The following is a 27319-nucleotide window of genomic DNA, read 5'->3' as shown; positions in this document are numbered from 1 at the left end:
ATTTCAGCACATGAATATCACATGACTTTTCATGACGTTAGCACCGCCCATTATTTATGTTTTCATCGTTTTACTTATTTCGATTAAGTTAAGCGATTGCTGTTGAAATTTATCGATTTCTTTAAATGATCATTTTGAGTTTTATTTTGAATAATATTGTATCGAAGATCTGTGATTAAAGGCGTTTATTTCTTAGAATTTCATTGTCGGTTGCTTACCAACCGCGTCAACACAGCGCTTTCACTCGCCTTGTTTTGGTTGCAAACAGCTGACAGCGGTGTCTCAACATTTTCATAAGATGCATGGCCTGCAAGACGTCGAGAGTGGAAAATTCAGCTCAGCAATCGTTTGAGGTACTATAATTGTATGTTTCAATACAGGATATGTCGTGTTGACCTTTTCTTTTCAAAATATTTACTCTTTTCAGTCAAGTGTTATGAGTGTATCTACACGTGTTTGTTTTGCATATCGCCGCTGTTTTCAATTCTTACTTCCTGTTAGGCATTACATGTATTTCTTTTTGTGTATTGAACTACCAGACACTGTAAACAGTGCATTTGAAAGAGGTGGAGTTCCCAGGGTACACAAATGTAGAATGTTGTAATCAAAGTGCATGCATGTTTGCATGATGATTACACGTGAAACATATGTTTTGCACATCAGTATATTGTTGGAGCTAAGATGATATAATTCATGTTGCTGGTTCTGTGCTTACAGTAGGTATCTATAACACTGTTTTGAATTCCTATTTCTTATTTTGCTGTACTAGTATATGTACATGTATGTCTTAATGTGTATTGAACTATTTTCTACACACCATTATGGCATACACTGTAAACATTGCATTTGAAAGTTGTGGGGTCCCATGGTACACAAGTGTAGAATGACGTAATTATATAAAGTTCATGTTTGCATCATGGATTCTTTGTCTTATTTCAAAAAAAACAATTTTGTTCCACATTGCCTTTCACAGCTTTATTTATAAATTCAAAAAAATTCTGAAAGATTTGTGCATGTTTGTATGTGCATTAAAAGTATATGATTAATATATTTGATGTGTTAAATATTGTGCAGCTAGGCTTTATAATAATTAAGCACTAACCAGTAAAATATAACGTATGTGGTGGTCAGACTCGGTCACTTGATACCAGATACCAGAGTGGCTAGATGATATTCAGGGGCACAGGCTTGAAACTGACGTGGTTTGATACTATTATTCACTACTTGATCCACATGTACATGCATACAATAACATATACACTTTCTCGATACTTTTTTAATGAACAAATATAAAACTGATATGCTATTCTACAATTTATTTAAGTATTGTCTTAAAAGAAGATTTTAAGCTTAAAATTGAAAATAACTTCATATTACATCAAGGTTAGAATTTTTATGGGGTAATGTTCCCTTACTGATATTAAAAAAAAACAGTCTTCTCAGGATTTAACACTGTTTTATTTTTATTTTTACAGAATCATTGTTATTTGTTTTAGATATGGTTTATTTTTATGTTAATACCGATTAATTCATTTCTAGGTAAAGTGTCCATGCATAGCACTTGCACATTGTATAAAAATAATTTTGAGATAAGACAAATGCATGCATATGTTGGATTAATTGTTACTACAGTGCTCAAATACCTCGGCTTATATTTGACATCATGGACATTTCCTTGATATAAAAAAATATGAAACTCACTGAACTATAATTGAGTAAAAGAATATTTTGATTTTGAGAAGAGATATACAGTATATCAAAAGAAATTAAATATTTACTATCACATTATGTAAGTCTCTCTCTCTCTCTCTCTCTCTCTCTCTCTCTCTCTCTCTCTCTCTCTCTCTCTGATATGTGTTTCTACTTAAGATATTATGACCTGATATGCAAATTTGGTTTTTGTACTGCCATCTTGTTATACTTATTACACTGCACCGTTAGTGTATTTTTTTTAACAAGTATTCTTGTATTTGCAGACATTTGCTATGCACATGTTCACACAGCTAATTGTTTTTTTTTTTAATTTTTAATTTCAGCCCAACATAGACTTCTGCTACCACCTGGCGACATGGGTTTTTTGGGTTGATTCTTGTGGTTTCAAGGCTTGAGGTTACCCTAGCTGTCACCCCTACACAAACATTCTCTGTTTTCTACAAACCAAGGAAAATATTATTCTGATATTAATGCATAAAAAAGATGGATAAGAAAGTGCTTATCATCATGCATTGGTGTATTTTGAATGTGTTAAGGCATTATTTAATAAAAAGAAAATTAAAGCGGTTTAAAGAATTTTGAAAGTTTGTTTTTTAAAAAAAATATTCTTTGTTTTCTTTATTTTGTATTTATTTGATATCATATGCACTTTTTTAAATGACAATTTTTTTCAATTATTTATGAAAATCTAGACACAGATGAGGTTCAGTGTATCTTTAAAAGACATATTGAAGAATTGTGTATCATGATATGATGAAAACAATTATCCTAACTTTATGGCAGTGATACTCTTATAAGCAAGATTGTTTATTACAAAGTTGTTAACCTATACCTGATACTTATTTACTCCTTTGTTACGTAATGAAGAATTTTAAGGGGTTAAAAAAATCGACAATTTGATCCTCAACATGTCAAAATTAAGTAAAATTCTGAAAAGAAATATTGAACAGAAGATGCTGAAAATAATATGCCCAACAATTTATAACCATAATTTCATTTTTATCCAGTCCCTAAAATGAGTTACAGGGTCGGCCCCTAAAACAACTTTCTCCAGATATCCCGAGAACGGTACAAAATTTCTAAACACTTGTTTGAAATGACAAGAACATTCTTTTGGCATCAAGAAAAAGGTGATGACTCTTTACATGAGGGACCAATAGGGCTGTACTTCTTTAAATGATAAATTGTTAATGTAAAATATTTCGTTATTCGTTATAGAAGCATTTATGTTTATTACAAAGTTGTTTACCTATACATGACCCTTATTTACTCATTCGTTACGTAATTAGGGATATTAAGGGGTTAAAATTCCAAAACTTTGAATATCTCGAAATGGAGAAAAATTCCGAAAAGCAGTATTGAACAAAAGATGCTTAAAATAATGTGCTTAACAATCTACAATCATATATTGTTTGTTATTTGGACCCTAAAATAGTTTTATGACCAGAGCTCAAATCGATCTTTCCCAGATATCTCGAGAACGGTAATTAATTTCTAAACACTGAGCGGTACACAAAACTACATTTTAACTGAAATGAAGAAAAAAGGAGCGGTTCCCTCAAATACATGTAAGAGACACCAACGAGGTAGATAATCTTTCATCCATAACTCTTAGATCCCACCTCCATTTCCAGATATGTTTCAAGAGCAAGGTCATTCCATATTCTTAACATAGGTAATCACAGATTACAAAGCTCACCGAGACGAGACATCACCCTTATGAGACTTCACCTTTATGAGACCACCTTTATCATATTAAATGAAAATCATACTTTATGATCTTGGATATTCATGGATTCTGTTTTGACACAATATCGTATATCATCTGTTAAAAAATTGTATGATAATCATATGTTCATATGTTAATCAATACAATAATATAAAATTAAATATTGCATCCTATCATATTTACAACATATATCATATATTACAATAAAATACCATAATAAACAATGATGAGATATGATATTGTAATGTATGATATGACATTGTATTGTGTTATACGTTATTGTATTTGATCAAATAATACAATATCATAATATATAAAACAATATGGTATTTTATTACAATATCATATTACATAATACGCAGGACAGTTAAGGCTACATCGGTAGAAGATATGCTAATAAGGAGATAATGAGATGTGACGTAACTCTGCTAAGCTCCGCCTCTTTTACCAAATATGGATTCCATGCGATTTACAGCATTATAGAAAACAATATATTTTAATTTAGCTCGTCAACAAGTTTGACTGTTAATCCTATTATTTTTTTTTTCAATTATGAATAAGAATAATATACATCTTTTATCAAAACGTCCTGCGCACTTGTCAACACAATGGCTGGAGGATTGTCAACAGAAGACGCGCTGCTCAAAATCTCAATTTTCAGACGTTTCAAAAAAAAAATAACGTGAGTAGCTCAGATAGTATTTGAAATATATCAATGTTTTGTCTTTTTGTGTGTATATTTTAAGAAGTCAACGTAAATTTAATACGAAAACTGTTGAAAAAGGCTAAGGTAAGAAAACCACGTGTTGACCCAATTACCAGTAGCTGTGAAATTCGTGTAGAAATTATATACGCACAGTCTTAATCTTATTTTTAAACATAGTAAAACTTTAACGCAATGAAGTAGATGATAATTGTTTTGTGTCATTCCATTTATTTATGTGCTAAATTTACAATTGGAGAACTTTCTGCGATTTAGCATAAAAACGTGCAAGTAGGTCAGACGACAGATTTGTTGTATCACTATCGAGGCTCGTCATTTCAGAATGGCATGTTTGCAGACTATAAGATCACGGTAGGCTTATTAAATACTTTCCTTATATATTGTTTGAACCCTTAAACGCAAATATTAAACTTAAAAGATATATGGATCCGCAACTCTTGACAATTTACAAAATGTGTATTTTCACCATAAATAGCCAGTCAAACCAAGGTGCATTACAAAAGGCAGAGACGCCGGGTATTTCCCTGGCAGGATTTCCCCTGCATATGCTAACACATAAAGAGATCCTTACTACAAATGTAATGAACTTATACATGATGGGGCTTCTGAACTGTCTAATGGGATGTTACCTCGCCATGTTATTTAAAATCTGTCCCAAGATGATTATTCACAACATTATTCCAATCAATTTAAAGCTGCTTGGTCCGATTTTATATCAAATTTTATGCACGCGTTTAAACAATGGCTATGCTTAGTATATGTATAATAATAGACATTGCAGTAGTTTTACCCGTCAATTATGCCAAATTTCAATGAAGAAAAATACGTACAAAATTTGCTAACAAAACAAACGACATTAAAAGGTACCGCGTTATTTCGCCTCATGTGAAACTTCACCCCTGACGACGAGACGGGTATGGTTGTATTACGAATTTGACATCGCTTTAGATAAAGGTCGAAATGATCAGACAAATTACAAATAAACGTGTACGTTTTTTTTGCTAATATTTCTGAAGTCTGCTTTCTTTACAATCGATGCATAGCATGTGGGTTGAATAACCCCAATCATTCGGGGACGAAACCAAGCGGTTTCCTTTTCTAAACATTCCCATGATGCATTCTGGTTTGTTTTTTCGTTTGCCTAAGAGAAATTATTTTTATTTACTTTGAATATTTCTAACTTTGAAAGGGGACTGATTCTGCTGGTGTAAATAGGAAAAAGTCCATAACTTTCTAAGATAAATGATTTGTATGGAAAAAATGTTGGTACTGTAAAAATAAAAAAATCGGACGAAGCAGCTTTAATATTTAATATACAAATTTCCATGTCAAAACTATATCCGAAAGCTTTGTATTTTCATATTAGTCCGAGGACTAAAAAAAGCTAATACAGTGGGGCCTCAGATATCCGGACGCCAGATAACCGGACGCTTCAGTTTACGGACGATTTTATTTGGGAACATATTTTTTTATACGTTATTTTGTCTCATTTATCCGGAATTCCGCGTTCCGGATCCGGACGGTCTGTTTTTACCACAAAACACTGATTTACTACCAATCTTGCTTCATTTAACCGGACGGTAAAAATTGATGATACCCTAATCAGTACAAAAGATTTCCCCTGTCAATTAAGTTTCACACATTTTTTACGTGCTAGACCCTCATGAGTAGCTTGTAGGAACACACTGACTTCCCAAATCACTTTCAAAAATTGGAAAATTGCGAACAACAGTGTATCACACACACATCACACTTGGACACAAAGAATTGAGCTAGATTCGGTTATCATTATTGTGCGGTTAATATTTCTTTTATGACAAAATAATCAAATAAAGCAGAGTTCTTTATATCTAAAAACGTTCATATCAACAGACAACTCTAGCATGTGTTGCTATATGGTATGAAAGGCAAAAAAACCTAATATCAACACTGTGAGCCATTGTATACAAATGCATTGTCATTCATGACAACTGCTTACAATAGACACATTTCAGATATCCGGACGCTTCACCTATCCGGACGATTAGACTAAGGAACGAAAGCGTCCGGATAACTGAGGCTCCACTGTATATGAAGCTCGAATATTTTTGGAAAATAAAAAAAAATCGCTTAAGTATCTTTGTATAAATGGTAAATGTATTGATCCAAATATCGTCAAAATAAATACCTTGATTCACCGGTGCATCGGTGGATCGTCCCATCCCTAGAATACATGTATTATACAAGTTTTCCTGAAGTGTCTCTTTAAATTATCAAGAAAGGAAACAACAATTTATACCAATGTATTTAGATGCTATTAATTTATTTGAGATGCTGGCATATTAGAATTCATTAATTGTCAATGATGGAATATATTGACAAGTTGAATAAATTCAAAAATGATATATTTTCCAATGTGTAAGTAAAGATTCTGCCAATTTTCTTTTTTCTTCCAGGAGAGGATTATTCTTAGTTTCTCTCTGAAATTTGCTGATGGCAATCTGCACTTTGGCTAGTGCAGCATCATAACACTTCCTGAAGCTTTTGTCATGAGGGCTGGTTTTACAAAGTCTCTTGTATTTCGTGTACTCAGCCACAAGCTTCGAGTTCCCAAGTAAGGCATTCAGAATATCAGCCGTTGATTTTGGTTGATCTACAGATTTTATTTTTAGAATAAATTTCTTGCATAAAAATTCCTGGATCCATTAAAAAATATTTAAAATATTCCAGTGAATTATTGGTGTAAAAAAATCTTATTTATACATGTATTTTTAAAATATAAATAGTAAAATAAGTGTTTTTTGCTTAAGAATTGTTTTAAAGAATTTTCTTGTCAAACGTTGTCCTTGTGCTTTTTCTTTTATTGGTCATTTTATGTTTACCTTTAGCTTCAATGAAAAGTCTCTTTTTGCAACTTTTTGGTTGAGGGTCTGAAAAAAAGAGTTGACAATGTCAAGTTTTGTCGGTTAAAATGGTAACTTTTGATTTTTGTTAGTACAATAAACACCATTAAGCAATTTGTATCAGATACTTTACCAAATTCTACAAGCGAACGTTTCTTTCGTGGAAGACTTTCTACCAGTAAATGTGCATCAGAATCTCTTGTGCCTAATATATTCTGTGAAGATAAAACGTCAATGAAAACTTTAAAATTGGTTTTAAAAAAGAACGAAAATTTAACATAGGCCAAATTAAAAAAATACGCAACTAAGTTAAGGACGTCCATCCGTAAACCAATGAAAATAAGAGATGTTTTAATAATACATTTCTAAAGCTAAAGTAACTACTTATATATTTTTTATAAAGGATGAAGAATTATAAAAATTAAGTATTCTTTATTCAAACAAAATATCACCCACATGTATTTTTACAATTAAAAAGCATATTGACTCGTTTAAGAACAGATAATCTCCAACACAAAAAGCTTTGTGTATAAGATTAAGAAAAAATAGTAAATTTGTAAAAATGTAACATAAAACCTAAAATTAAAAATCATGGACCTCTTTTTTTTTTTAATCAAAACCCCCACAAAATCAAACCATTTTTTTTTTGGATTTTAAATTTTTTTTAAAATTTAATTTAATATTATTAGCACATCCTCCCCTCACATGTACAGTAAAAAAAATTCAAATCTACGGAAAAAAATTACCAATTTTTCTGAAAATCTTGCATATTTTTTTATTTGAGATTAATAGTGTGCAACAATCATGGCTGATGTGCAATATCATGTTCCTGACCTTGAAATGTGAAATTTAAAAAACAACAACAAAATGTAAGTAAGAAAATCAACAATGACATTCAAAATCATTAGTGATACCAAGAGATCAAAATAATAATGAATTTTTGCAATTTTGCGAAAGTTATTATTGGTCGAAGTAGTAAAGATCCTGAATCTATCAAGTGGTGGTCAACCAGGGAAAATGACATAAATTCCATTTCAAATGTGAAATCTTCAAATAAATCACCATCATTTAGATACAATTTCTACAACAATGTCATGCACAGATATCCAAAAATGCATTTGCCATATGACAAGTTTGTACGTCAATTACCACGACTGCAAAACTACCTAGCCCTGCCTAAATACTGGAGAGACAACAACAAAAATGGACAAAGAAAAGAGTTTCTTGAGCATTTTTCGTTGCAAAAATGGGAATCATTGTCTAACAAAGAAAAACTGGACCACAGAATACATGATTGTCCCCCTTGTGAACATTCAAAACTTCTGAATTATTCTGTACTACACAAGTCTGCAACAGAATCTACAAAAAACTTGATTCATTTGTCCAATGAAATTGTAAATGAACTTGACAACAAAAACAACATAGGGGTAAACAAAATACTAAATGTTTTTGAACCTATCTTTGAGGAAAAATTTCAAACAAATCTGAAAACTGTAGTTTCAAAACGATACAACTTAACAGAAAAACTGCCCAGTGAGCAGAAACGCAAACAGAAAACAATGCAAACAAGGGAAAACACAAACAAAATAAACAAAATCATTACCAACAATGAAAATGAATTGCAAAATTTTTTGGCATCAGGTAAATCCTACAGCCAATTTGACAGAGACAGATTAGGTATGTTTTTTGAAAAAACACAATCAGCAAGGGAGAGAACTATTCTTACCTCCAAAAAATCAAGGAAGGTGTTAAAAAAGCTAAAAACCATGTAGGAAATATGAATAACTATTCTTTTGACCGTCAGGGTTTCCTTACTTACATGAAAAAACTTCCCTCTGGTTCAAAGGTCATCTGGCGGTACTTAGCCATCAAATTCCATGTTAAGAACAAATCAGGTCAATTTCCTAAAAATGCTGGTCAAGTTCTGATGACATTCGCTACGCAAAATGGTATTGACACCGACCAGTTTAACGAGTGTAAGAGAGTAAGTGGAAGAGATTTTCTTCTAAGAATTCGAAGATCCAGACAAAAAATTTACAGAAACATATCAATTCCGACCCCAAGACCAGCTAGAAAATTAATGGAGGAGGTCCATAGTAAACTTGAAAACAGAGAACTCTATATTGGAGAAAAAATAGCTCCCAAAATGTTCACATCCAACAGAATTGACAAATCAGGAACACTTACCGAATTAGACTACACAGTGTATTGGAGAATGATCCCACTGACAAAAATAATTCAACATATGAGAGAAATGCACAAGGATTATCAACGGGAAACAGAGGCCAATGAAACTCAAACAAGACATCTCAAGATTTGGCATGACCATTCAGACATACTGAACCATACGTACATCTCCATCATGGTCAGCACACTGTATGATACTGCCTCCTTCATCACAGATGAAGAATACAGAGCCAAGTACCCAGAACGCCCACCAGCAGATGTTCAAGCTATGGTTGAAAAGCCCTTCCTCTACGTACTTGGCCAGTCATCTAGCAGTGATGTAGACCAGTTGTCATACATACCAGTCCGAGTTGACGACCTTCAGAATCTAAAGGCACAGAGTGGAGAGGTCCGGTATGTCATGAGATTCTTTAGTGGAGATGGTCCGGCCCGCCAATTTGAAGCTGGTCACCAAAGAGGGGGAAATTTTGCTTGTTTATGTGGCATTCCATCAAAAGACCACATGAATTTAGAAAATGCTTTCCAGATTGATGTTCCGTCCTTGCAAGAAAGACTTGAGATCTTTAAAGAAGGGGAGCTGTGGAAAGGATTTTCACTGATGCGACCATCACCATTTGCCAACTTGAAGAAGCAAGATATTATGAGAGAACTCGTTGCAAGGGGCCATGATACAGATGACAAGAACAAAGTTGAATTGCAGGAGGAACTAAGTAACACTTTAAGAGGCATTCAGAGACCACCAGCCATGTTTTCTACACCTGAAGATGTCTTTGATCTTCTGCATGATTACGAAGTGCCACCAGGTGAGCCCCTCCATGACATTACAAATGTAGTGCAAAATCTGATAACCGAGCTTCCCTACCATATTAGCAACCCTGATACACTTAAGGACTTTGAGAAGTTTTCGACTGCAACCATAGGTGACAAAAACCAAATTAAAGGATCAGATGCTCGTCTCTTTGCAGTCAAGCTTGCTATGTTTGCCCATTTGAAGTTCTCAGAAAAAAAAATCAGTAAAGATATTTACGACCTTTGCACATCATTAGTAGAAATAATATCCATTTGCTATAGTCCATATGAACAGAGAACACAAAAGAAAATTCTTCGACTGTACAATCTATGCTTTAAATTCAGCATCCTTTCAAAAACAGTTATCAGCATACCAAAGAAAATGACTGCAAGAAAATTCTATGGCTGCCACTTTCATAGCCTGACCGTTCACACACCTGAAACTTACAGATTAGTGTGTCTACGCTCACTCATACCAGAGCAAGAGGAAAGGACATTTGGTGATCTTCGCAGCATTTCCTTAAATACAGCCAACAGGCAATGCGGCAAAATAATCGACAATGCTGTGTTAAGATACAATGCCCAACAGATGAGTGGAACAAAAAAAGACTATGTACGACACCAAGAATCAATTATTAGCCACCAGGCAAAACTCCTACCAAAGCCAGAGAACACAAAATTTGATATAGATTTTATACGCAGAAGACCAACTCTATTTCAAGCACATTACCAGAGAATTGCTGACTTCATGTATGGTGGAGAAAACATGTGGTGGTCGTTAATTGACGGCAGTGTGATGTTTCATGATGGACCTGACGAGCTAGATAGTTCTTCATACCCTCCCTTACTTCATTTTCGCTCCTCGTCTAACAAGGACCTACAAATGCTCCTGGCAGAGGACTGGAGGAAGTGTGTCCAGGACTGCAAAGCATCGGAACTGATTCTGCCGCTCTACAAGATCAAGATATATGAAGAGGGAAAACTTTGCACCATTTTCAAAAATGAAGGTAGGTACAGTGTACTGTATACAGCACATCTCTTAATCTTATATATGTACTTCGATTTAACAAGAGCCCCATGCAATTCATTTTTACACCCCATTTTCATAGGAAAGTCAACAATTTTGGATGGTCAATGAAAAAATCTTTACTAAAATATATATTCAATGGTTTTCCAGCATTCATTCACCGACATCATCAAGTGTAGAGAACCAGGAAAATGTACCACAGAGAACAGGAGAAGATTCAGTCCAAGTTCCTCGAGTAGAGCCAGTTTTGGAAGCAGGTGAAGAAGTTCCTCGAGTAGAGCCAGTTTTGGAAGCAGGTGAAGAAGTTCCTCGAGTAGAGCCAGTTTTGGAAGCAGGTGAAGATTCAGTTCAAGTTCCTCAAGTAGAGCCAGTTTTGGAACCAGGTATCTACAATACACTTATTTTGTAATAATTTAATTCTGGTTGTAACACGATTTCTGATTGGCTAAAAATTTTTTTATATCGTATCAAGAGTGTTGACTACATCACAGTAAAACTAACGTCAAAAATGTATCAATCCACCTGTCAACAATTTTGGATGGTCAATGAATAAATATTTACTAAAAAATATATTCAATGATTTTCCAGCATTCATTTACCGAACATCATCTAGTGTAGAGAACCATGAAAATGTACCACAGAGAACAGGACAAGATTCAGTCCAAGTTCCTCGAGTTGAGCCAGTTTTGGAACCAGGTGAAGAAGTTCCTCGAGAAGAGCCAGTTTTGGAAGCAGGTGAAGATTCAGTTCAAGTTCCTCAAGTAGAGCCAGTTTTGGAACCAGGTATCTACAATACACATATTTTGTAATAATTTAATTCTGGTTGTAACACAATTTCTGATTGGCTAAAAAAATGTTTTATATCGTATCAAGAATGTTGCCTACGTCACAGTTAAACTAACGTCAAAAATGTATCAATCCACCTGATGTTACGTTTGAATATTGTACAATTTGATGTCATTTTGAAGGTCAAATGACTGTTTTTATCTACAACTACAATGTAATTACAAAAAATTAAATTATAAGCAGCCAATTCATTCCTTGAATACTGTGAAATCATTAGATTTTGTGGTGGCTCAATTTTCGTGGAATTCGTGGGTACCTCTCATCCACAAATTAACATCCCCCACGAATTAATAAATTAGAGCTATAAAGTGATATTCCTCTTGCATGTATACGAAAATACATGAAATTACATCCCCATGAACCTGTAAAATTTAAGCAATCCACGAAAATTGGCCCCCACGAATTTTAATGATTCCACAGTATGTGAAAGATAACTATATAACAAAAAATTATGATGCATAATATGTAGCAGCTTTGTAGATGTACTTTTTAAATTGAAATATCCCATTTGGCTTGGCATTTGATTGTACATGTTATTACCACTATCTACTGCCTAAATACCATCTACTGTTGTCAGTGGGAGTTGCATTCATGATATTTTATCTGTAACAAAATTAAAAATACATACAATATTACAGAGATTTCTTTCGTCACCGAGACATGTATTGACACAAGTGCTCCATTTATTGATACTGGAACAATGCATGATAATAATTCACAACCAAATGAAGTTTCAAGCCAATTTAGCATAAGAAACAGAGGTAATTTTACAAAGGTGACAATAAATTGATAGAAAAAATAAAACACAAAAAGTGCTTGGTATTACATTATTATTGTTGTCTATTAAATACCAGGGTATTCAAATATTTTAAAGTCAATTAATACCCACATAATGATTTTCCCCGATAAAAATCTGTTTTATTTTGTAAATTTTGTTTTAATCATAGAATATTAACATAGTTCATACTTAATGCTTTTCTCCCATTGATCCATCAATCACTTCTTAGATTTGATTCAAGATGAACCAACAGGCACAAAACCAGAAACAAGAGAAAGATGCATCAGATGAGCAGGAACCAGTAGGCGTTGTGGCATCAATTCAAGACACACTCAAAGCTAATGAAAATGAAATACAAGAAAGAGGTACATTGTAATTAAAAATAGATTGAGTCAAAGTTAATTAACATAAATAGTGAATCAATGCACTAATCACATCTCCACAACCTTGTTTTGAATTTTAATCTTGTATTAAATCGAAATTTTCAATCAAAATATGAGATTAAATATCTTATTATTGATTTATAGGATCTTATCTAAATGAAAATATATTTCAGATTCTGCCGATACATTGAATAATGATAAGGAAAACAATAGAGGTGAACACATTTCAACTGTGTCTGCAAAGACAACACTCCCAGGTAATACAAACATTTCAGGTGGAATAACACATCATTACAAAATGGCTGACCTCATCTTCGCTAGCCAAGGGTTTTCGGTCCACTTTGCTCCCAAAAACCCTTGGCGGATTTCATTACGAAAACTCAGTGATGTGATGGCGCTATCTAGCGAGCAACTTGAGTTGCGTCCCTTGCATATTTACATTTTAATCGAATTAAACAATGGGTTATATACACATCATGGCATTAATACAACTTGAAAACATATTGACTACCGAATATCGGAACATAATTAACGATTTTATTAAATACGAATTAAGTTATAATCTAGGGAAAGTACGGGATGTTTTGTTCGTAGTGTTTTGAAAGGACCTGTACCGGGAGTGAAAAAGTCGCCGATTTATACGAAAGGTTTCATGCCATAAAACCAGGTATCGTTGTCATGAATATTGCGGACCAAAGAAATTAAATAAAACTCAGCTCATTGAACCCTTAAAAGCAATAACCATAAGCAGGAACGTATATACTAAAGAGATATGCAACTTCTACATTCGCCATGTTTACTTCCCATGCTATCACGCGAGCCTTGACAAGTTTATAGTACTATGTTCAATCCCAGTAAAATATATAGGTTTTTAAAGCGATCTGGTTAGACCATCGTTGGGGAGGCACTGTACTCGAGAACTTGTGTCTCAACTTGTTAAAAGCACCGAATGTTTTACCAAAGATCACAAATGTATTTTCTTTTAAAGTTTATATTTACAAGCACTGTGATTGGATCAGCTACTCGCAGCTGCAGCCAATCATAAAACGGAGCTTGTCACCGAGTTTTCGTAATGAAATCCGCCAAGGGTTTATGGGGAGCAAAGTGGACCGAAAACCCTTGACTAGCGAAGATGGGCTGACCTCTGATCAAAACAACATTTACTTACTGAATAGAAATTTTTAGATATTCATTTTTCATCCTAAACTGCAAATTTTTTGACTTATGTACAGTTTATTTATCATTAATAATCTTTCATAATCAAATAATCTTTCATAATCAAATAATCTACTCTTAATTTAAATGAATTTTTCAAGGTGTGTTATTCAACCTTAAAAATATATCACACTTTTAGGTTGCATGAACATGTAAAATATCGCAATCAAATATATTTTTTTTTTATTTCATGTTTAATGTGCATAATGTGTACACTAACATGCAAAATCAACTATCACTTATTATAACCATTTTTAATGCTAACCGTAAATTAGTTCTTTGAGTTTTGCTAATTTTGGCAGTGGGGGGAGGGATCATTACCTATCTATTTTTTTTTGGGGGGGGGGGGGGGGCATTTCTCAAACAAAGTAATTAAAAGATAGCTTTTTATGTTAATATCTTTGAAATATAAAAATTACCAGTTATTTTAGTAATCACAGGGCGAAAAACCATCTTTAAGCAAGTCCTTAAAGGTGGCTTAAAGGTGACTTAAAGGAGCTTAAAGGCTATACAACCTTTAAGCCGCCTTTAAGTCACCTTTAAGCAAGTGCTTATAGGTCCTTAATGTCCAAACTTCTTTAAGCCACCTTTAAGCCACCTTTAAGCATCTTTAAGTGGCATTTACGCTCTCTTTACACTGCCTTTACACTGTCTTTAAGTGGCCTTTAAGTCAATATTGATCAAGTTGAACAATAAAAACATATATTAAATGCAAAAGCTCTTTTATAGAGATGGGAGGGGGTCATCCGAGTGATAATATAATTTCCAAGGAAGGGGGGGGGGTGTTCCAGGCGGTTTTAATCGTCGCTCCATTAAACACAGATCGCTATCATCAGCACCGCTCCGATGGACACAGATTGCCGTTATAAAATTCTTTATAATTTTTTGGGGGTTTCAAAATTATTGTAGGGATGAGCGCAGTCTCTGTATCTTAATATGTGCATAAAACTAATTAAAGTATGTTTGTTTCCTATTATAAATTAATCGGTGAAAAAAATCTCTCTCTCTCTCTCTCTCTCTCTCTCTCTCTCTCTCTCTCTCTCTGTTCCTCCGGTTATTAAACAAAATAAAGATAATGAACCAAAAATGCATGATTTAATTTGATAATCGGTTTAAGGTTTGTATTTTTTTTTTCAATTTTCATTATTTCTAACTCTAGATCTGCTATAGATACATGTTTAAGATGAAAAGACTCTCAACTGCCTTTGTTATATCGGGCAGGATATTACTGCTTTGTTTGTCTAGACATAGTTTTGTTCGTTTGTGTATATCTAATTAGAGTCTATTGTTTGTCCACCTTAAGAAAACCCCTGGAACTAACACAGAATATACAAGATATACACAACAGTTGTGTCGTGTGCCCAGGTGCATGTTTGTGTATATCTAATTAAAGTCTATTGTTTGTCCAACTTAAGAAAACCCCTGGAACTAACACAGAATATACACGATATACACAACAGGTGTGTCGTGTACCCAGGTGCACGTCAGGGTTTCTAAAGGCGTTGAATCTTAGTATGTACGAGTATACGATAAGTCTAGTGAATAAAAGTTAATTTACATTTGTAATTCATTTTCAAAGTATTATTTCCTAGCTCTGGGTTTCTAAGATGTTACGTCTACAAATTAACGATACATGTATGTAAGAGTAAAATCTTGAGGCTAATTAATTAATGTACCGGTGATCATAAATAGGGGTTGATTATTTAAATATATGTATAAGGGTAAATATGTCAAATATACCCGGCCTGGCACATCATACAATTGTATGTACAAGTCATTTGCAATTGCCACATGCAGTAAATACGTCACCGGTAATTTGTTATTTTGTTTGTTATAGAATTGATAGTTTAAAAATCATGTACATACAATTACATGTAAATATTTAAACATATTGGATCGGCGCCGCGATCATGAAAACCGGGAAATTGCGGGAAATTGAACAAATACCCTAATAGTATCAATGCATTTAATAAAAGAAATGATTTCATTTTCTTTCTTACATTTTTTTAGCTATAAATTAGATGAACGTATATCTACTCGGTTTAAATTTATTAACTAAGAAAGCCTACTATAGTGAACCTAACGGTTTCCATTTAGGTATAATATATTTTTGTTCACTGAAGACCAAGTTCCGTATTTCATTCTAAATACACGCATGCATGTAATTTATAAATTAGATATAATTGATTGTTACAAACTGAATGGTTTGTCAAAATCTTTTCAAGTAAACACATTCAATACAGTGATTCAATATCCACTGATACATAGGATATAAAACGCTCATATATATATAAGTTGCCGTGGAGCAGAGGAAGTGTGGTGATGCTAGTAAACTAAGGGTCCCGGGTTCAATTCTCGCCGTGGCCGGGTTTTTTTTGTGTTTTTTTTTTCATTTTTCTTTCTAGAACAAAAACCGTTCTAATACCTTTTCTTTCATAAAGTTAATACATTTTGTTGGAAATTAAGCACAATATTGAATTAAAAATTTTTTAATGGCTTAAAGGTGGCTTAAAGGTAGCTTAAAGGTGGCTTAAAGGTGGCTTAAAGAAGTTTGGACATTAAGGACCTATAAGTTGTCCTTAAAGGTGGCTTAAAGGTGGCTTAAAGATAGTCTTTAAGCTGCCTTTAAGCCATCTTTACGCTTTCTTTAAGCCATCTTTAAGCAACACATATAGCTTAAAGGTAGCTTAAAGGTGGCTTAAAGATCGTCTTTAAGCTACCTTTAAGCATCTTTAAGCTATCTTTAAGGAGAACTTAAAGATGGTCATTCATCCTATGAATTCCCTCATGTTTTGAATCTTGTATAACATGTATATCTTCAAACATTTTAAGACAAAATTATGCATCAAAAGACAAAGACTTGGGAAAAAACTTAAGTACCTTTCATTTTCTTAAGTTCTCAGAATCAGAGAGCATGATGGGATCAAAGCTGCAGAAAACAGACGTGGCCTGAAAAGAGCAAGAGAGAACCCTATAGATGGTAAAAAAAAAAATCAAAAATGCATGATATATCTTATAAAACATGCAAGTCTGTATAAACATATATGTCAAGTTTTACAATCTTATTACAGTTTACTCTGTTCAAAAGAAGTCATGCAAGAGGAAACTCTTTACAGATGTAAAAGGTATATGCACTTTTGAAAATATGATAAATTAAATAAAAAGAAAATATATGTCACATAAATACATTTAAATTGATGTATTTTTTACCTCATTAGATTCAGACTCAACTGTCTCCATGGTTGCAGCACTTCTGCCAAGTGATGACCCAACTGTCAAGGAGTTTCTAAAGTATAGGAGAATCCTCAAAAGCACGAATGATAAACTTCTTAGAAACTTCTACGACGCAGCTTTAGCTAAACTCCAAACAGCCATCATCAGAAGGCACAGAGAGCTAATGGAAAAGAAGGATGAGAAATCACATCCGCTCATTAAAATTGCAGAAAAACTCTTAGTTCATTGGAATATCTATCACTTTTAATCAATGTTTGCCGTGAATATGCAAAGGCAGTATTTTTCTTCAATATGACAAGGCAATTATTTCCCTTGACAATCATTAAATTATTTTGTATTACTGTAAAGTGTAAATTATAAAAATTTCTTTGCTGATTTGTAAGTTAAAAAAAAATTCTTGTATATATAAAAAAGAACATATATAATTGTCTACATGTCTAATACATAACAGGAATTTCAGAGACCTTTCTAAAATTACCAGCAATAGATTTTTGTTTTGCACAATTGTATATTTTAAATTCTACAACTAATCAGTTTACAGATGTCACTCAATGCATCATTAAAATCTTGTCTTGATCTTTAAAGTCTATGTAAAAGATCATATTAAGTAAATTCTAGTGATTCAGAAGGTGCATAGGGAGCAAAGCAATCAAGCCCTTTCCTAATTGCTAGATTTTACCTAATGCAATGTAACTTACTTAGAAATTTCTCAATAGCTGATAAAAAAATTATGCACCAATCAAATATTTTCTCTTTTGTTTTTGTTTCTTCGAGCATTCAATCTAAAATTGTATTCACCAGATTCTAATGTGAGAAGGGAAAAAAATATGACGGACAAGACCGAGATTCGAACCTGATACCCCTAGACAGGTGCTCTACCAACTGATTTATTTGGCCACTGGCATTCAAACCGGTCTGACCATCACAAATTTAATATTAGGCAAGGTATTCATATTAATGTAGCTATACTTCATTAATATGTAACTATTGTGAATTTACATGTACAAATAATTGCCTCTGCAAAAAATGACTAAAATGTTTTTGGTGTCATCGAAATTAATTAAAATATCATTTAATCTCAAGTGAGCCAAGTTACTTTTTTGAGGCTAATAATCCAAACTTGTTTTAGAGGAACATTTTTTTTCAATTCCAACATGTGATTGTGCAATAGTTGTACAACACAATTTATAAAATATAACCGGATTCATTCAAGTCAATCTGATTTTAAAAAAAGATCTTCATAAGAGTGATGTTCCAATCATCGATTATAATAGAAAATTAATTGATTGTTACTGCATTCTAAGCGCTCGATTATAAAATGTTTCATTACAATTAATCAGTTTTTTTACTTTCAACAAGTGCATATCATAAGCAGAATATTCTAGAGGCAGACCATCAAAACCCCCAAAAAGGTGCGCGGTCTAAAAATGGCTGACATGTCAGATGAGCTAGATCCCTACCCTAAAAAAATAAAGCACATTCTCATGTTTGGACATATTTTAGTTTCAAGAAAGTTTATGTTGAACCATCTACTAAAGAAAATCTTTGGAATACAACATTTTATAGCAAGAAATATTCAGTAAACTAAAATACAAAAGGCCTAGTAACAAGTCAGTTAACTGTATTTTGTTAAGTTACATTTATTTAGCTATGAAATAGAAAAAAATTTGCTTACAATCGATAATTAGCTTCCGGAAGTTGCAGGGAACCGATTATCGATTATGAAAATCTCATGGATTCCCATTACTACCGGTACTTTATTTTAAATATCAGACAGTATTGTCACACAGTTTTCGTGTGAAATGCGAGAGATAACGCAGTTTCCAAAAAAAAAAAACAATATTTACAACACAGTGCAGCAATGCGAGTGCATATTGTCAAATAATAATGTTCAGCAATGTGTAATTAAACAAAATCAATAAAAATTAATTGTACAAGATCTTATCTAATAAAAGAAAGAGCAATGCATTTCTTGGCTTAAGACAGGAACACATTTACTACAACAATCATTTCTGATCAAAAGAAAGCACATGGTGGTTGATATTTTCATTCAAAAGTTGATTATTTAATTAAAGGAAAAATATACAGGAAATCCGAATTAATGTCCACAGACATTTACGTTATATCATCAAATAGCCGATAACTGGTACGGTAAATTGTCAAAACTCAGCAAATTATGTGTGTTCTAAAAAGTACAAAAACAAGATGTTTTGGGTCCTTAATCTCAATAAAACCAAACAGAGTTACAACTTACAGGATTAAAATTTATTTGTTTATACCAAAATATTAAGAATTAAGGAAATATGACAAGAAAACGCTCAATTTAAGCCGATAACTGGTACATAACCATTATGGCAATATTTCCTATCATGAATATGTCATTTGTTTATTTAATTCATAACTACTATTAATTACGTGTAAAATTCTCATCAAGACAGACATGCTTTTGGCTACCATCGATTTAATAAGTGCGAAGTCCAGCTACAGCCTAGAATGTCGATTTAAATAAATCACGCATTCAAAACTTGGTTGGTTTACTTATATGAATGGCGTGTGTATCAGTACATACCTGTAAAATCATCACCTGTTTTTCGTCAATGTCAAATATTTACAACCGAACAGCAATGGTAATAACAATTGTTCACATTTTATAGGAGATTAAAAGTTTATAACACATTAAATCGGTCCTACAATATTTTGAATCATCGTGCAAAAGATTAAAAAAAGTGACATGGCCGATAGCGGAGACACATGCGACCACGCTGAACGTTCAGATATTAATTGCTTTCGTCGATAACTTACAAGCTCAACAATAAAAACAGAAAACAAAGTTAAACTCTTTGTAAACATACCGTAAGATCAGTCTGTTGCACGATTTCTTCTTCTAAGATATGCATTTTCTCCGTGTACATCCTACTTTCCCCTCGCACCTGCAGGCCAAACTATCAACACGTGTCAAGAGCTCTTAAGACATCGATCGACGTCTGCGCATGCGCAAAATAAAGCAGCAAATCACGAAAGTAAAAGAATTATACATTTACAAGTGAATTTATTTAGTGCAATAGTTTTATTATGCATAAAATGTTAAAATACGTAAGTTAAATATTCACCATCTGGTAATTTAACTCTTTTTCGATGAAAAGTGTTGAAGCAGAAGAATGCTATTATGACGTCACAAATCACATCACTTTTTTCGCGGAATTTTTGAAGGCTCTGAAGTCCGTGGGAAGCCTAAACATAGCTGCGTAGTTGCGTTGCTGGTAACATGACAAAAATATTTAGAGAAGGTAGTTAGGCAAGAACTTTTTTTTATTTTTACTATTTATTTTAAATACATTGTCTTTTGTCAATATACATACACATATAAATAAAAACATGCAACAAAACAAATGTGAACTCTTTAAAGTACAAGAACAGACACATTCTATGATGTAGGTATGCATTTTAATAAATACTGCATGAAAAATATGCATGCGCAGAGAAGTACATTTCCAAATCCAGATGTGGAATAAAAAGTTGAAGGGTCGTGTGTAAAAATTAGGGTATGTCAGGTTACAGGAAACACACTTTTTTTTCTCAGCCTTACCAATATTTTGATAATTCATTTAACACCTTGCCTTTTTTTTAATTGTAGCATTGAAACTGTAGGTTACCTGATTCAACGACTCCGAGTCCTCCCCTTGTCTGCAAAAAGGGTCCTGTTCTGTCACCATGTTGGCGCAAGGATCAGTCGTGTCTAGAGGTAAAAAAATTTATTGTTGTATTTTTCATTTGCATGGTTAGTTAAGTGCTGTTTTGTGACCATCTTCTGCACCAGTATTGATTATTAAAAATATTGTTCTTACCTTCCTGAGCATCATGGGGGCAAGCCTCTGCCCCATTGCCTTTATTGTCATTATTGGGATGTGTCTCTATAGCATTGTCCTGGTAATGCTGGAAACATTTTCCTGCATCATTCTTCATCTATAAAGTACACAGGTTTTTAACACTTAACATCAAGCATATAAGTAATAAACAGTAAAATCAGAGAAAAGCAAACAGATGCAAGTTCTTTTGTACTAAGTTGACATTTAGCACCTTGCCTTTTTTTTAAATTTAACATTAAAATTGTAGGTTACCTGACTCAACGACTCCGAGTCCTCCCCTTGTCTGCAAAAAGGGTCCTGTTCTGTCACCATGTTGGCGCAAGGATCAGTCGTGTCTGGAGGTAAAAAATTTTATTGTTGTATTTTTCATTTGCATGGTTAGTTGAGTGCTGTTTTGTGACCATCTTCTGTACCAGTATTGATTATTTAAAAAATTGTTCTTACCTTCCTGAGCATCATGGGGGCAAGCCTCTGCCCCATTGCCTTTATTGTCATTATTCGGATGTGTCTCTACAGCATTGTCCTGGTAATGCTGGAAACATTTTCCTGCATCATTCTTCATCTATAAAATACACAGGTTTTTAACACTTAACATCAAGCATATAAGTAATAAACAGTAAAATCAGAGAAAAGCAAACAGATGCAAGTTCTTTTGTACTAAGTTGACATTTAGCACCTTGCCTTTTTTTTAAATTTAACATTAAAATTGTAGGTTACCTGACTCAACGACTCCGAGTCCTCCCCTTGTCTGCAAAAAGGGTCCTGTTCTGTCACCATGTTGGCGCAAGGATCAGTCGTGTCTAGAGGTAAACAATTTTATTGTTGTATTTTGGCAACTAGTTACAATTTAAGTGTCACAGTTAAAGTTCCAAAAGTTTTTTTTTTTAATAGCAAGGAAATGTTAAGATATGTATTTACCATTTGGTGGATATATGAATTTTGCTTCCTTTTCATTGTAGACATTGATTCTCTTGATCGGGAGTTTGAGGAGACCTTCTGCAAATTTGTCAACACATGTTTTCCAAACAGAGGCCAAAAAGGATGTTTCTCTGTGCAGATTGAAGGAGGTAAAGTTGTGAATTCGTGGACCTTCCTGTCTCCTGCAAGGCTCATCCTCACCATCATAGAATTCAATGCCGCCTTCTACCCATGACCACCATACATCTTTTCCTGCCAACATGAAGTCCGAGATCCTTTCCAGATGGGCTTGAAACAGAACTGGATTTTTTTTAACAAATTCATTTGAGAAAATGGTGTTGCCACGTTTCTCGAGGAGCTTGGATTGATGGCTGATCATCGAGTTTTGTTTTTTTAGAGTGTCCGGTTTTGAGTTAATTTGTTGTTGAATTGTAAATCGTAGAACAGCATTGTCCACCACATATTCTGCGTGTCTGTTGGTTGTTTGTAGGGAAAGACGCCGCAGATCCCCAAAGCTTCTTTCTACTTGTTCCGGTATGATTGACTTCAAACAAAATATTCTGTAAGTTTCCGGGAGATGGACAGTTATCCCATGATAATGGCTTCCAAAAAATTTTCGAGCTGTTAGTTTTGCTGGTTTTCCAAAGATGAGTTTTGATAGTGTTGCAAATTTAAAACATTGGTTATATAGTCTCAGGATCTGTCTCGGGTTTCTGTTTTTGAAATTGGAATATGATATTTGAATGATTTCAACTAAGCTGTTTACAAGGAATAGGAAATCTTCATGGATTTTGTTTTCTTCATATTTTGTACTGATAAATTTTGCTAGCTTTATTGCATATAGACGTGCGTCAGATCCCTTGATTTGGTTTTTATCTCCAATGGTAGTGTTTGAGAACTACTCAAATTCTTTTTGAATTTCTTTAGGGACATGAAAGGGAAGCTCTGCAATGATATTCTGGACCACATTGGTTATGTCATGCAAAGGTTCACAGAAGAGTACTTCATAATCTTGGATGCTGATGTCATTTGCACTTTTCGTTGGGTCGTCACACATCAGTGCAGCTGGTCTGCAAATTCCATGAAGTTTTGTTGATAGCTTGTCCATGAGTTCAGCTTTCTTCTCATTGTCCACCCAAATCTCATGTTCTAGTTCAGTGATGAGTTCATCCTTTTTCAGTTTCTGAAATGGATTAGTTTCTCCCGTTTCCAGCTTTTTCCAAAGATCTCCTTTGATGATTAGTCTCCTTCGCTCTTCTAAGGACAGGAATTGGTTTCTATACCAATGAACGAGGTTGCTATGTTCCTTCACGTTCACTCCACAAAGACAACTAAAATTTCCTCCCCTTTGCTGCCCACCCTCAAACTGACGAGCAGGGTTATCGCCTGTAAATACTCGCAGCTTCACTTTGATATCTGTATCTTTGAGGGACATGAGGTCTTGCAGTCTGGTCTTTGTGTATGATAGCTGTTCCTTGCCCGAACTTCCTAAAATATGAAAAGGTAAAGTAGGTATATACTTAACGGGTAAATAATTAAAGTATGTACTTCACAGGGATAGAGGGGCTAGACAGAACTAATTGTGTGCAAAGAATATTGTTTAGAGCAATTGAAGCAGTTAGACACTTGAGTCCTTTCAGTAATTTGTGAAAAATTAATTTGCCTTGTGACCAATTAATGAATGTTTGAAAATGTACATACCTGATTTTCCAAAAATGTAAAGCTTGGGTCTTTCTACAAAGGTTTGTACATCCATTGGGAGATTTTCTGGGAACTTTTCTTTGTATTCTTTATCTGTAAGGAAGTTGTTGGTGTTGTATAAAAAAGACACCATGAAGTTAACATAGGAACTGTTTAGAATGTCGGAGTGGTCATGCCAGAGTTTTAGGTAAAAGCTGTTCTCTTCATCACTACTGTCATTTTCCTTTGGGGCTGAAGTGTATGCCGGTCGGTTTTGGCTTTGCAAAATGCCAGCTGCCCTGAAGCGTTCAATCTCCTCCTGTACTATTGTTGTCAGTGGAATTTTTCTTCCATAAACAAGTGTTTCCGTAGTGGTTAATTTTCCATTTGTGTCAATTTTGTTGATTTTTGACAATTTTGGTGCTATTTTTTCTCCAATGTTGATTTCTTGTGTCTTAAGTTTCATTTTAATTATGCTCTTGATTTTTTTAGCGGATCGTGATGAGGGAATAGAAATTCTACTTTTTCCAATTTTGATTTGGGATCTTCTCACTCTTCTTAAATAGTCTCGCCCACTGACTCTTTTTGCTTGATTGAATGTGTTGACATTAACTCCTTGAGTTTTTGCGTAGTTCATTAGAACTTGACCTCCATTCATGGGTTGCTTCCCTTGGCACTTAACGTCATATTTTTTGGCTAGCCTTGACCAATTGATTGGTTTGTTTGAGGGATAGCTTTGAATTTCGGAGATGAATTCTTCTTTTTTAAACTCATAGTTTTCAAATTTCCCATGGTGGGGTTTTGGTTTTATTTTCCCTGTTTTTTCCTTGTCAGTCTTGTATTGAGAGTGTTTGCACGCGTCCTCTTTTGAGACAAAAGTTGAATTGAATCTGTCTCTGTCGATTTGATTAAAGGACTTTCCAGAGCCAAGGAAATGTAAACCATCAATGTTTTCATTTGACATGACCTGTTCGATGTTCTTTTTTGATTTTTTGATGCTCATTTCTACACATTTTTTTTGTTCTCCAGGGGAGACAACGCTGCTGCTGCATGTTATGTTTTGACTTAGTTTTGTTCTAAATGTTGTGCCAATTTTGTTTTCTACTATTGGCTGCAGAATGTCAACAACATCTTTCATTATGTTTATACCTTGTCTCTGGGAAGACTTTGGACTTGTTGTTTTTTTGAATTTTGAAATTACATGTTCTGTTAAATTTTCACATGCTTCATAAATTTGCTTTTGATTCTTAATGAAAGAAACATGAAGTTCTGAAAAATCTTTGTGTAAATTTGTGCATGTTTCACACTTTAATAGTGTATGCGTTTTTTTTCCCTTCTCGGGAAAAGTAAGCCAGGTCTTGTATGAGAAATGATTTGAGAAAATTTCTCTCTCTCTCTGCTTGTTGTTTGAGCAGTAATAGGATGGCTTAGTGAGCAGATCCTGCACCCTGTGTACATTTAAACGAAAGGTAGAATATGGCATGTGCAGTTTAGGAAATTTTGAAACCAGGGATATGTAATTTGAAAATCTTTGTTGGTCAGAGAGGTTGTGAATATATCTTGGTTTTGACGGACACTCCACTGTTTTATCACTCTGTAACCACTCCAAGACATTTTTGTCCTTGGAGGTCCTGGCTTGAAACACTTTAGAGAAATTGCAGTAATTCATTTTTCAGATTATCTCCATCATAAGTCTCATATTGTTGATATTATAGTTTTCTATTTTTTACCTTTTGTGACATAGTTTGGTTGGTTTAAGTAAGAACTTTCATCTCTGGCATCAACAACCTTGAAATTTCTCCAACAGGATGTTTCTAATAATATTTATAGCAGGTCTGCAGCAAATACATGTTAAATATGTAATAAATTTAAATTTTATTTATTGACCAATTATTTGCTTTTTTAATGGAAAATATTTGTAAGAATATGTATATATATTTATTTTGTTTTGTTTGATTTTTTTACTTGCAAGATATGTACAGACTAGCCAGATGCTTAAGCATAACATCTACATGTATCTGTATCTATTAATTTTGATTTATGTGTAAAAAACATATGAATACATGTATTGGGTTTACACTAACTTATAATTTGAATTTTTATACTTTTTTAAAATTCATGACATTAATTGAATTTTGTATGCATCCACATTCATGCCGAATATGTGTATAATAATTTTTACTGTTAAATAGAAAAAAACTTTTTTTCAGTTTTAATATGTTAAACTATTAAATGAAATAAACAATCGTCTTTCAATTCATTTTCTTGGCGTAATTTTTTTGGTGTGTATGATTTGTAAAACATTGATCCCCCCCCCCCCTTTTTAAAAAATTTGTTATATGCCTCAGACTCGAGTATATCTGAAGTTTATTTTAGTGGTTTAACTCCTTTTGTATTAAACATTCTCGGTATACTGTTGTAGATATATTGTGAGTCAATAAGACAATGTTTTTTCCAACTTTATTTAATATTGCAAAAAGTTACAGAGGAAACGCAGATGAAGTGTCGTCCTTTAAAGCCATCTCGTCAGCAGCCTGAAATGAAAAAGAAGGATACAATGAATGAGAATATAATATATTTATTGAAATATACTTTATTATTTTATGAAAAAATGGGCAGAAAAACAAGAACAGTAAATCATCGGTTTCAAGTACATGCCGGGAGTTGTCCTCCCTGAATATTAGTAGATTTAGAGTTGTGTCCCTTTCTTGGTCTCCCGTGCGTTTGTTTATCACGCAATGTCATGGAGTTTTCAACAGATGTATATATAATGGAAAAGTTCACATACAAAACGGACACACTGGTATGAATTAAACACATCATTGGTTTCCTTTTTTGATGAACTTTCAGAAAAATAATACTCATTTGTTTAAAATCTTATGACATTCACACATTATCTTATGACATTCTCACTTTAAAATGCCGAGAACGTAAAAAAAAAAGTTGAATGTCCTCACAAATTCGGGATTTATCCCGGAGAATTAAATATTTTTAACAGAATGAGAGTTGTTAATCAGGAACAGAATTAAAATGAGTTTCAGAATATATTCGGGTTTTTTGGATACATGGTCATCTTGTATTTGAACTTTTCACTTAAATATGCTCAACGTAATATGTGTCAATATTTGTGGTGCACGTGCATCAGAAAGGTCACGTGACCTATTTGTTTTCATGATCAGACACGAGAAACCTCATGTTATTACTAAAATATCAGTATAAGTTAATACGGTCATTCCTTGGTTTTTAAACGTGTCTTATATTCAACATAGTCATTTTTACATGTATATACACAAAATGTAGCCTTAACTGTCCTGCGTACATCATAACATTAAAACATATGATATATTA

General features: G+C 33.5%; 1 protein-coding gene and 2 long non-coding RNA genes across 6 annotated transcripts; 2 read left to right on the top strand and 1 right to left on the bottom strand.

Moving 5' to 3' along the window:
- The first annotated feature begins 4031 nt into the window (after window positions 1-4031).
- On the top strand, window positions 4032-26227 carry LOC105332723 (uncharacterized). Of its 4 annotated transcripts, none has more exons than XM_066073600.1 (6): window positions 4047-4124; window positions 6602-6759; window positions 21156-21249; window positions 21621-21714; window positions 22086-22179; window positions 22333-26227. In XM_066073600.1, exons 3-6 carry the CDS (start codon window positions 21219-21221, stop codon window positions 22450-22452), a joined length of 339 nt encoding a protein of 112 aa, XP_065929672.1. In that variant the 5' UTR covers window positions 4047-4124; window positions 6602-6759; window positions 21156-21218; the 3' UTR covers window positions 22453-26227. The 4 variants fall into 4 exon arrangements, with proteins under 4 accessions (XP_065929671.1, XP_065929672.1, XP_065929669.1 ...); XM_066073597.1 differs by having other exon boundaries at window positions 21142-21249; XM_066073598.1 differs by lacking the exon at window positions 4047-4124 and adding an exon at window positions 4411-4517 and having other exon boundaries at window positions 21142-21249.
- Window positions 11454-20704, bottom strand: LOC117686291 (uncharacterized). Its single transcript, XR_010710348.1, has 5 exons — window positions 20360-20704; window positions 17484-17667; window positions 17154-17222; window positions 12384-13013; window positions 11454-11838 (listed from the first exon to the last, which is right to left on the bottom strand). It is a non-coding gene; the product is annotated as an uncharacterized lncRNA (long non-coding RNA).
- Window positions 17133-17588, top strand: LOC136272360 (uncharacterized). Its single transcript, XR_010710349.1, has 3 exons — window positions 17133-17253; window positions 17345-17398; window positions 17492-17588. It is a non-coding gene; the product is annotated as an uncharacterized lncRNA (long non-coding RNA).
- Window positions 26228-27319: the final 1092 nt, after the last annotated feature.

This window comes from Magallana gigas, chromosome 10 (assembly GCF_963853765.1).
Source record: "Magallana gigas chromosome 10, xbMagGiga1.1, whole genome shotgun sequence".
Classification (NCBI taxonomy): Eukaryota; Metazoa; Mollusca; class Bivalvia; order Ostreida; family Ostreidae; genus Magallana; species Magallana gigas.
Note: the sequence above shows the minus strand (reverse complement) of the source record. Positions and strands in the feature narration are given on the sequence as shown.